At 29.8% G+C, this 12,267-nt stretch overlaps 1 protein-coding gene and 1 long non-coding RNA gene across 3 annotated transcripts; both read right to left on the bottom strand.

The window, feature by feature from the left end:
* Positions 1-3,210: 3,210 nt before the first annotated feature.
* LOC111014947 (GDSL esterase/lipase CPRD49) lies at positions 3,211-5,818 on the bottom strand. The gene is made up of 7 exons (XM_022289826.2): positions 5,637-5,818; positions 5,309-5,438; positions 4,990-5,067; positions 4,227-4,367; positions 3,979-4,052; positions 3,734-3,877; positions 3,211-3,630 (listed from the first exon to the last, which is right to left on the bottom strand). Exons 1-7 carry the CDS (start codon positions 5,750-5,752, stop codon positions 3,453-3,455), a joined length of 861 nt encoding a protein of 286 aa, XP_022145518.1. The 5' UTR covers positions 5,753-5,818; the 3' UTR covers positions 3,211-3,452.
* A 2,232-nt stretch (positions 5,819-8,050) lies between these two features.
* Positions 8,051-11,505, bottom strand: LOC111015107 (uncharacterized). Of its 2 annotated transcripts, XR_015790923.1 has the most exons (4): positions 11,292-11,505; positions 9,359-9,402; positions 8,709-8,834; positions 8,051-8,530 (listed from the first exon to the last, which is right to left on the bottom strand). It is a non-coding gene; the product is annotated as an uncharacterized LOC111015107 (long non-coding RNA). The 2 variants fall into 2 exon arrangements; XR_002601982.2 differs by lacking the exon at positions 9,359-9,402.
* Positions 11,506-12,267: the final 762 nt, after the last annotated feature.

Here is a 12,267-nt window from a genome sequence, read left to right as displayed (position 1 = left end):
TGAGTTATACTTTTTAGATTGAAGGTATATAATGTCTCAAATTCTCATCCCCACATTTAAGAAAGAGTTAAAATCATAAATTGATTTTTAAAGTATCAAAATCAATTATGCTTATCTCGTGACTCTCAAACTCATCATATCTATTTTAGTATCTTCATTTAATTGAATTATTTCAAATAAGAACCTAATATTCTATTTATACTAACATAATTCCTAATCATAATTCAAATAGAAAATCCAATTCAAAATTACATCGTAATTAAACTATATCTCGATCTAAATCTAATAATTATTCAAATAACATTATCTAATAACATAATATAATGAATAATATGATAGTTAGAAAAGTTCTATTTTGTACGAGTTTCACTTCGTGCAAAATTGTACACAAATTTGATGTGATTTATCTATCAAAATTTGCTCTCACTTCTGTCTTGTAAAAAGAAATTTTGTATTATGTAGCCGCACACCATTAAACTGAAAAACAAAAATGCACCTTGACTATATCAAGTTTTTAAATGTCGATATTGATGAAAATGTCGAAGTCTCGATTTCATGAAAATATCAATAGAAAATATCAAAAAAATGTCGATGTCGACAGATATTTCTGTAAAAGTTAGAAAAATTTAAAAATGGTTAAAAATATTTAAATTAACCAATAAATATTTTCCTATTTCTAAATTTGTTAAAATAATATATATTAATATTACGTATTATTAGTGACATTTTGTTGATATTTTTTTATATTTTGTTGATTTTATTGTACTATAATGAAAATGTCGATTTATCTCTAATATCCATGTCGAACTCGAGAAAACACGGATATGTTAATGAAAATGTCGACGTATCCACGAATATTCAGAACGATGACTATAACACAATAATAGCATGGCCTACTAACTTTATGGTACGAAGTCTTCGAGAAATTTGGTTGGAAAAGCTTTGCTTTTCTACTTCATCCAATATTTTACACGACTTTCAAGTTTCACATAGTCCATCCATCAAAATTTGTTTTCATTTCATTTTCTTGGAGAGAACAAAGACCACGAATTCAGAAGGGGGCCCAAAAGATCCAGATCTAGGCCCAATACCGAATTCCGAGCCGATTAATGGGAAATATTGGGCCCAAGTTCCATATAGTTACATGGGTATGAAAACTTTAAGGTAAAGTTTGTATTTCAAGTTCGCTAGCATGTCATATCTAATTGGCTAATTGTTCCTCTTCTAAGCTTTAATTCAAATGCTGCAATTAATACTCAAAAAAAGAAAAAAGAAATTCTAATGCTGCAATACTAAAAATAATGATCTGCCAAAGTCCAATAGATATTTGGAGAAGCTACGATGACTACTTTTGTCCAATGCTCCAAATACAATATTTCCCCTCAAGCTTGATTCAAATTTTAAATATATTTTTAAATGCTATATATATCTCATAAAAAAAACATAGCGTAACCAAATTATTGATAATCACTTAAAATTAATTTACACTACTCTTATACCAATTGATTTTGAGACGGAACTCTATGAATAGTAATATGGTATCAGAGCACAAAATGCTCAAACGAGCATTCCGTCCAAAATGAGATCAAGATCTACGGGCCAAAAGAGACATGATCTTGAAGTGCATGTTATGGATGATAAGAGACCTGATAATAGTTTATAATAGAAGTGGGTTACCCTTCTCATTATTTACTAGTTTTAAGATGGAACCAAAGAATATTAATAGTGGGAAAATACTTGCGTCCTCAACAATGATAAGGAGGACAAATCGCCATTAAATTTTTAACAATTAAAAGAGAGAAAGGAAAATATAATTTTTTTTTAAAATAATAATGAGTTGTTTAATAGTGTTGTCGCTAGGTAAGAATAAGAGCATAAAATCAATTAAAAATCGAACGAAAGATACCATAATTTCTTTTTTTTTTTTTCTGTTCATAACATTCAAGAGTCTAAAAGTGTTCGGTTTTGATCATCGGTTTTGTTGATGCAGAAATTTAGCCTCCTAAGATCTCGCCAAATTTGCACCAATGTTCTAGAATAAAAGGATCGATGAGACCTGTAAAACAGAATAGTACTAAGACCAGTGTGGCTCTAGCCACACAGGCTCTGATGCTTAAGTTAAAATCGGAGGAGTTGAGTATAAAGTGTAGAGTGTTGTGAGCATACCTTTAGAGTTTAGCTTACTCTCCCATTTATAGAGGTCGAATCCTATTCCCTTTAGGATTTACATAAGTTGAATCCTAATGCACTTAGGAGATCTAGACGGAGTGGGCCTCATGCTTGCTTCGGGTCTGTTCCTTTCATTGTGGGCTTGAGGTCGAATCGAGAGTCGAGGTGGGATGGTTCGGGATGAACCGTTAGGGTTCCCGACCCCCTTTCCTGGTTCGTACCCACTTCTTGGCTTTCTTCCGGTCTCATGTCGTCTAGTTGAATCTCGCTTATTTCTCTATAATAGGTTTCATTCAAATCGTTACAACGAGTACTCCAAGTACCTCCAAACATATCAACAATAATTAGATATTGTCCGTTTTGCTTTTAGTTCCACCCAAAATGCATAATTATCAAGGTAAATAATTGTCTTTATCTACGAGTCATAATCACCCCCTTTTCTAATTTAACATACGACTTTACTTGTACACCTTACAACCTCGAATATAAATATACGGCAGGAATTTACATGAATCACGGGAATTTTCAGGGATGAAGTCCATTTTACTAGAGGAGGAAGCAACGTCTTAATTTTTTGATGAAATTAATTAAGAAGGGGTTTAATCGGGCAAATTGAATACGAAGCTTGGCTGTGGGATCCATGCCAATTGAATTCGAAAATAACTAAGGCCCACATTCCTTTGCCTTTGAAGGCTCCAGCCTCATTCTAAGATTAATTTTAATTAATACTCTCTGCTCACTTTTTAAACTTTAATAAAGCGGTAGTTGTGGGTGGGTGTAACCTATTAGCTTATGTTGTAATTAGTTGAATTGTGTTTAATTATAGCATGATTATCAACTATATAAAAAGATATGATCAAATTGATTGCCAATGTCTGTAATGATATAATTTAAGTTCTTTTTAAAAAATGATATAATTTAAAATAATTGCGGATTTAGAGGATGAAATCATCCCCATTTGAAATTGTAATATGCAAAACAAAGAAGGCAAAACCGTAATTGAACAGCTAACTATCACAAACCAAACCACCAAAGACAATGTTGACTACGGTTATTTATGAAGATTGATTTAAAATTATTACAAAAGGAAAAACGAAACAGTATCCAAAAAAATAAAAATGCATCATTTTCGTTCTATGATAGAGATAATTATTGTTGGCTAAACTATTTAACATAACACAATTCTACTAATTAAAGCATAAATAATAATTTATAAGTTTGGATCCACCGACGGCTGGTCCTTTGTTGAGGTCTAAAAAATAGAGATTGAACAGTAGTTAAAATTAATCTAGAATGATGCTCGAGCCTTCAAAGTCAAAGGAACGTAGTCCTGTGTTATTTCCGAATTCAATTGGCATGGATCCCACAGCCAAGCTTGGTACCCAATTTGCCCTGTTAATCGTATTCTTAATTTCATCAAAAACTACGCGGCTTCCTTCTTCTGTAAAATGGACACCATCCCTGAAATTGACAAAAATAAGTAAATAAATATATATGTAATATTTTTTCTGCCGTATAAAATGTAACCTTTTCTCCTAAATTTAACGTTATATTGTGAACTAACGTGAAGAAGGTTAGCCAATCTTCTCTCTTTTGAACAGCCCTAAACAAATCAACATATTCAACGCCTATCTCCCTACAAATGTCAATTAACGCATCTGTATAGATCTCAAGATTCTCCATCGTTCGAAGCTTCTCAAGTCCTGGCCTGGGTCAATCAAGAAAACAAAATGATATGAGGTAAGGAAAAATAACATGAATTGAAGCATGTTTATCGAACTCAATAAATATATGATTATACACACTCACAATAGCTCTCTAATTTGATCACTGTTTACCGGTGGTGGTGTGAGGAAGATGCTGCGAGTCGTTGTCGAGAGGCTCTGAAGAATGTTATTCAAGACGATTAGGCTATGTGTAACTATAATCATTTTGTTTTTACTGTTTAAAATAGATACATTTAAATGAAAGTTATTTTATTTTAAAGGAGAGAAGTGAAAGTAGTATTTATCAATCCAATAAAACAAAGAAAATGAGATTAGATTTTAGCAGTTGACCTTGATATGGCAGGCAATCTTGGTCATGTTATCAATGAATTGAGGAAGTGGCACGTGACTACCGCCCGGAAAAGGAAGGGGAATGATTGCATCATTACCACCAAAATAGACTATCGCTAGAGAAGGTTGGATGATTGAATCCTACCGTGCAGGAAATAGAGATCTTAATAACATTATATATAGCTTCATAATTCAATATGTTGACCCAATTAACTAAAAACTATCATAATTTACTTCCCAATCCTTTAGAAAAGACTTTATATATGAAAAAAAATATATCTTCAATTTTAAAAATATTTGATGAATGTCTAAATTTTCAATTTTGAATCTAAGAGGTAGAGCGCTTACAGAACATGGTAGGGATAAGTAATCCTTCCTTGTTTCCACCCCACTCAGAGGGACGAGGAACCATCCCACCCCCTATTTCTAATCTTCATCTGGTGAAATTTCCCATTATACGATTAGGAGTTTTTATATACGTATTAGACTCATTTGAATAAAAATTTATTAGATACAATTTTAAAAGTTGATAAACATTTTAGTTAGACACACCTCGGAGTTCAAGAACCTATTTAAAAATTTTTTAAAATTTAATAATTTATTTAAAAAGATTCTTAAAGGGTGAACAACAAACTTATAACTTAATCAATAAAATATAGTCAAACCAATTATAAAAAAAAAAAATTGAGCTTAGTGGTGATTTTCAAGGTAATGTCAAAAGTGGGAGATAAACTCTCATGAGGAGCACAGTACACTTGTGTACCTTTGGAAAAACTTCATCCACGACCTGTAGAGCTTGACTTGAATTCCAACCAGCATAGCCACGTAAAATAACATCTGCCTGTAGAGTTGCGTTAAGATAAACGATCGTTAGAAATCTGCGAGTATGAACTAAAAATTAAATTTATCTTAACAACCCACTAAGCGTAGTATATTTGGAATTTAGTAGTAGTTTAATATAGTAATTACTAATTAAAAGTCGAAAATCATGTATTCCAACAACATTATTTCTTCTCAACGAATATTGATAGTCGCTCGTTGAAAATAAGAAATCTCGACTAGAGACAAATGAATCAATTTACCTGACGGGCATACAAATTGGCAATATCAGCACCCCATCCTCTATCGTCAAAGCTGTACTGAACTATAGAAGAACCAAAGAGAACGAATTTAGGTCTCACTGGTCCTACCATTTTTGCTCTCCATCCGCAACTGAATCAAGTAAAACGATAATCAATATTTTGTTACAGTATCTTATTCTTACTCTTTAGTTTAGCTACAATTTCTTATCCTAATCTAATTAATGATGTCCATTTCCTAGTCAAAATAAATCATGGGTGATGAGTAACATTAACCGTGATCTATAGCATAAAAACTACACCAAAATAGATATGGATTATGCTTAATTACCGCGACAAAGCTCCGGGAAAATGTATACTCAACGAAGGACGAAGGCTCGGATGTTGCTTCGGGAGTTGGCATCTACTCGAACCAACTTGGAGCGGATTCAACAAGGAGCAGCTCATTTTTTGGTTGCGCAGATGGTCACTTGGAGGAAAAATAAGGATCTATGTTTGTTCTACATCTACCCATCTCTTGTTTCTCTTTTATAGAACAAGTTCATTTCCCCACCTTTTTTTTTTAAACTTAATTGCTATTTTGAGTTTTTTTTATTATATAATTCATTTTGATATTTATTACGTCTATTCAGTTTGGTGGCTGTTAAGTGGGACTTCGTTGTCCTTATATCATATGACAGCTATCTATAAAATCTAAGGGAATTAGATTAGAGTGACCAATGAATCTTCAATCTTTTACTGGAAAATGTACCTTAAACAATTTAATTAGGTTCAAATTTAGATGTAATTTGATAGATTTTTTTAGTACAATATAGGCCAATTTTTATTACTTTTAATATATCAATCATTTTTACCAATAAAGTAGCATACACAAATTTGAACACAAAGAAATATAAGTTTGTAACTAATCAATAAATTATTATATTTTCAACAAATATTTTAAATAGAAAATACATTAATTATAAAACGACCATTAAAAAATATCTGTAATTAAAAAAAATTAAAACTTAGCTATGCACTCTATGATTTCAAATATCCATCAACATGTCTACATTTCTATCGACATATCCATGTTTTCATGGATTCGACATCAACATGACGGGTAAATCGATATTTTCATCATAGTACAAGAAAATTGATAAAATATAAAAAAATATCAACAAAAGATCACTAATATATACATACTATTAATATTAATTATTTTAATATGATTTAGAAATCTGAAAATTTTTATTTGTTAATTTAAATATTTTTTTACTATTTTTTAATTTTTCTAACTTTTAGAAAAATATCTATCAACATTGATATTTTATCGATACTTTTATGAAATTGAAACTTCGACATTTTCTTCAAGATCGACATTTAAAATCTTGACGGACTCACGACCCAAATTTACTCACTTTTGTCTCTCTCTGTACTCTGCTTATTCAGACGAGACTGGATCAACCAGACAACAAATAAAAAAATAATAAAGCCAGTTGGTGGCGTGTCCGTTTTTTCAAAAAAAAAAACATACAGTGGGTCCCACATTCACGTGATCCACGTAAATTTTGACCTATAAAATGGTCGGTTTTCTATCCTCTTGTCCTCTTACTGTTATTAATATTTTAAAAGAAATTTAATTCAATACGATTCTTATTTCTCAACGATAAGTCACTATTTGCCTGATTAAATTCCTAAAAAGAATATTTTAAAAATTATTTAAATCATCTAATAAGAGATACTATAATATTGTTAAAATAGAGATTAAAATTATCACTTTTAAAAAATTCAGAAACCAAAATAAACATTTTAAGAGTGAAAACCAAAATGAATTCAATACATAGAAAAAAATAGTAATTTAACCGTATTATATATCATATCAATAAAATAAGATTAAGGGTTTTTTTTAATGTGTATACATATAGGAGATTTATTTTAGACAAGTAAATAATGTTTGACCAGTTGAGTTATAATTTAAAAATTTTGTTGGATAATTTGAACCTCCTTTTTATTTTTTCTAAACTCAACAAGGGACCGAAGACGTAAATAATATTTTAACCTCTTATCATTTTCCCTTATTCGTTTCTTTTCTTTTCTTTTCCATTTTCCTTTCCTCTATCTTTTCAATCTCTTTTTAACTCAGTCCTTTGCTGCATGGCCACATGGCATTTCTTCCTCCAACGTTTACAAATTAGAGAGAGAGAGAGAGAGAGAGAGAGAGAGAGAGAGAGAGAGAGAGAGAGAGAGGTCGGTACAAAATTTAAAATACTTCTGATTTTTTACCCACCGAAATTAAAGGGTTGGTTTTTGTGTCAGTTTTGGCCGACGGTCCAGTCCTATTCGATATGGGTAGAATTAAATATTTTACTATATTATAAAATATATTTTTTTAAATAATAATATTCATATTTAAAATATCATTTAAAGTCAAAACGATAATACTTCAACGATAATTGAGATATACTTCCAATCAAAAGACTGCAAGTTCAAATCCCCTCCCTAACATGTTGTACTCAAAAAATAAATATAAAAAATAAAAAATCATTCTTGACAACTACTGAAATATTGATAGTTCATTCATTCTTTTTGTTTTTTTTTTAATTCTATGTCTATGTTGTTTTTCTCTACCTTACTTGTCTAACAATTTAATTGATGAAAACATAGTTATCAAGTATGGTGATCAGCACAAGAACATAGAGACTTTAATTTTAATCACTTTCATTGTTCGAAAAAAGAATAGAAACAGTATCCACAAAAATAAAATGTATCAAGTATGAACCAATTTGGTAACCTTCTATTTATTTTGTGATATAGATAATTATTGTTGGCTAAACTATTTTAACATAACACAATTCAACTAATTAAAGCATAAACAATAATTTATAAGTTTGGATCTCATCCACAATCAGTCCTTTATTGAAGCCTAAAAAGAGAACATAGAGCGGTAGTGAAAATTAATCTAGAATGATGTTCGATCCTTCAAAGGCAAAGGAACGTAGTCATACGATATTTTCGAATTCAATTCGCATGGATCCCACAGCCAAACTTGGTACCCAATTCGCCCGATTAATCGCCGTCTTATTTCATCAAAAACTACTTGGCTTCGTTCTTCTGTAAAATGGACTCCATCCCGAAATGACAAAATATATAAATATATATAATATTTTTTCCGCAATTTGAGTATAATCTTTTCTCATACCGGCAGTGGTGTAAGGAAGATGCTGCGAATGTTGTCAGGAGGCTCTGAAGAATGTTATTTAAGACAATTAGGCTCTACGTAACAATAATCCTTTTATTTTTCTGTTTAAAATAAATACATTTAAATGGAAGTTATTTTATTTTAGATGTGAGAATGAAAGTAGTGTTTACCGATCTAAGGAAACAAAAAGGAAAATAGGATTAGATTTTAGGGGTAGTTGACCTTGATATGGCAGGCAATCTTGGTCATGTTATCGATGAATTGAGGAAGTGGCACGTGACTACCGCCTGGAAAAGGAAGAAGACCGCCAAAGTAGACTATAACCAGAGAAGGTTGGATGATTGAATCCTAGCGTGCAAGAAAATAGAGATCTTAACAACATTATATATAGCTTCATAATTCAATATGTTGACCCAATTAACTAAAAACTAACCTAATTTGTCTCCCAATCCTTTAAAAGTCATTCTAGCAAGACATTATATATGTAAAGATAAAAAAAATTATTGAATTTAGAAAATATTTAATGAAGGTGTAAATTTTCAATTTTGTATCTAAGAGGTAAGAGCGTTTAGGGAGTAGGGTCCTCGTCCCCATCCCATCTCGGATGGACAAGGAAGCCTTCGTCATCTCCATCCTGTCCCCGACTTCAATCCATCTTGTGAAATTTCCCATTATAGGATTAGGAGTTTTTATATATGTATTAGACCCCCTTGAACCTATTAGACATTTTCTAAAGTTTAGAGAATTATTTAGACGTTTCTTAAAGTTTAATAATTTATTAGATACAAATTTGAAATTTCATAAACTTTTTAGCTAGACACAACTCAAAGTTCAATAACATATTTAACATTATGAGAAGCACAACTGTATACCTTTGGAAAGACTTCATCCACAACCCATGTAAAATGACATCTGCCTATGGAGTTGCATTAAGGTAAATGATGTTAGAAATCTACGAGTATGAATTAAAAATTAAATTTATCTTAACCCATTAAGTTTAGTATTTGAAATTTAGTAGCAGTTTGATATGGTGATTACTAATTAAAAGTCGAAAATCATGTGTTGGAACAACAATATTTCTTCTCAACGAATATTGATAGTTGCTTGTTGAAAATAAAAAATCTCGACGGACATACAAATTGACAATATTAGCACCCCATCCTCTATCTTCAAAGCTGTACTGAACTATGGAAGAACCAAAGAGAACGAATTTAGGTCTTATCGGTCCTACGATTTTTGCTCTACATCCACGACCAAATCAAATAAAATGAGAATCGATATTTATATACAGTATCTTATTTTTACTCTTTGATTAGCTAGAATATCTTATCCTAATTTAGTTAAGGTCGGTTTGATAACCATTTATGTTTTTAATTTTTGCTTTTTCTATTTTTTATGTTTTTTACTTTTAGTTTTCTGTGTTTAAAAAACAAAAACCATATACATTTCATATATTTTTTTTTTTAAACAAAAAACCAAAGTAATCATTTTTAGTTTTCTGTTTTTAATAGTTAGAAAGTTAAAAATATATATCATAGAGAGAAAATTCTATATAAATTAGTAGAGATGGCAATGATATGGGGCGGGGGTGAGGATGTCCTATCCCATTCTCATGCTTGGGAAAAATTTTAATCCATGTCTCCAGCTTGTTCTTTAGTCGAGGAATCGAGATCCAGAATCCTTATTTGGGGATATTCGTGGGAAAAATTACCAGTTTTAATAATTATTTTTAGAATTTAAAAAATAAAAAAGTGTAACAAATATATGCTAATTATTTTTAGAATTATTATTTACTAGTATAAATAATTAGTTTTAAAAATATTTGATATTTTATTCACAATTTAATAAATATGTAAATAAAATATATATTAATTCTTTTTAAAATGGAATGGGGATGAGATCGGGACATGCATTTCCTAATCTTGGAGCAAGACTAACCTTATGGGAACTATTGTGCTTAATGTAAAAGCATGAAAATACAAGTTTAGAGAGGTGCAAATAAACTTTTGAAAGATAAATTTTAAAGTGATAAAGAAAAAGATTTAGAAAAAATAATTAGTGAAAGAAAAGTGAAAAAAGGAAGAGTAAAATTGAGAGGAAAATATACATTAAGGAAAAAAGAAAAAAGAAAAATTATAATAAGAAAAAATTTAGAGATAAAAACAAGATTCAAAATATACTTGTATTGGACAACAAAAATCTTTTATGTATTTAAAAATATGTTATCTGTTTTTTAAAATTTTGAAATATAACACAAATTTTCATTTATATTAGTATTAATTCAGAAACTCATATCAATAGTATATCAAATGTAAATTACATATATATTGTAAGTACATTAGACACTCATATGAACAGTATATTAGATGTATATCAGATACATATATCAGTAGTTAGATATATTACTGATATATTACAGATGTATATCATTTAGGTAAAGTTGTCATTTTAACACTATACCCCCATATATATATATATATATATATATATATATTTTAAGTGTTATATTTGAGAAAATTAAATGTGGTTGCTATTTTGCTAATTCTACTAAATGTTTTTGCCGTATTTGCAATTGTCCAAAAAAAAAAGACTATTAGAAGGAAAAAATGAGATTCAAGAAATAGAAAATTGAATTGGTTATCAAGTGTCTTTGTTTTTCAAAAACTAAAAACCAAAACAAGAAACGAAATAGTCAACAGGCTCTTAATTAACTCTATTCTCTTATCAAAATAAATCATGATTATAATTGACGTTAACCATGTTCTATAGTATAAAAACTACACGATATGAGTTATGCTTAATTACCGCAACAAAACTCTGGAAAAGTGTATACTCAAAGTAGGACGAAGGCTTGGATGTTGTTCCGGGAGTTGACATCTGCCGAACCAACTTGGAGCGGATTCAACAAGGAGCAGCTCAATTTTTAGCTGCGCAGATGGTCACTTAGAGGAAAATTAAGGATCCGTGAATCTTCTACATCTACCCCATCTCTTGTTTCTCCTTTATACAATTAGTTCATTACCGCACTTTTTTTTTTTTTAACTTAATTGCTATTTTATTATTTTATTATTAAATAATTAATTTTGATATGTGTGACCTCTGTTCAGTTTGGTTAACGGTTGGGTGGAGGACTTCATTGTCTTTAGATCATATGGCAGCTGTCTTAAAATATTTAAGGGAATTGAATTAGGAGTGACCAAAAATATTAAGGGCTTTGGAAAAGTTTTTTTTTTTTCTTTTCTTCTTTTCACTTCAGATTCATTGAATCAAAAGTGAATATGCATTTATCATGATTTTAAAACTATTTCATATACCGTAGAAATTCTGAAAATTAGTTTTTATATTTGAGTGTTTTTAGATTCAAAATTTGAAATTTTTAAGATGCAGAATTACATTAAAAATGATAAAAATTTTGATAAATATATTAATTTATATCATAAACTCATTAAAACAGGTAATGTATTCTAAATTATATAACCTTTAATATAAATAAATATACAAAATTCATAAAAAATATTAATTAATTAATATAAATTTAGAATAAACTAAAATTTAGTTTGTAATTCTTTCTAGTTTACGCAACAATATATATGTGAAAATGCAAGAATACAATTATGTTTTGATTGAATCTTTTGTTTCTAAATTTCTGTTTACCCATCAAACTCTAATATGGAGTTTTTTTTTCATGGTTCATGCACGAGACTGCATCGACAAACACATCCAAAAAATTAAAAAAAAAAAGTTTTAAAAAAATAATAAAGCCAGTCGGTGGGGTGTCCGT

The sequence above is a fragment of the Momordica charantia genome, assembly GCF_013281855.1.
Source record: "Momordica charantia cultivar OHB3-1 chromosome 5 unlocalized genomic scaffold, Mcharantia_2.0 BLBB01000005.1, whole genome shotgun sequence".
Taxonomy (NCBI): Eukaryota; Viridiplantae; Streptophyta; class Magnoliopsida; order Cucurbitales; family Cucurbitaceae; genus Momordica; species Momordica charantia.
Note: the sequence above shows the minus strand (reverse complement) of the source record. Positions and strands in the feature narration are given on the sequence as shown.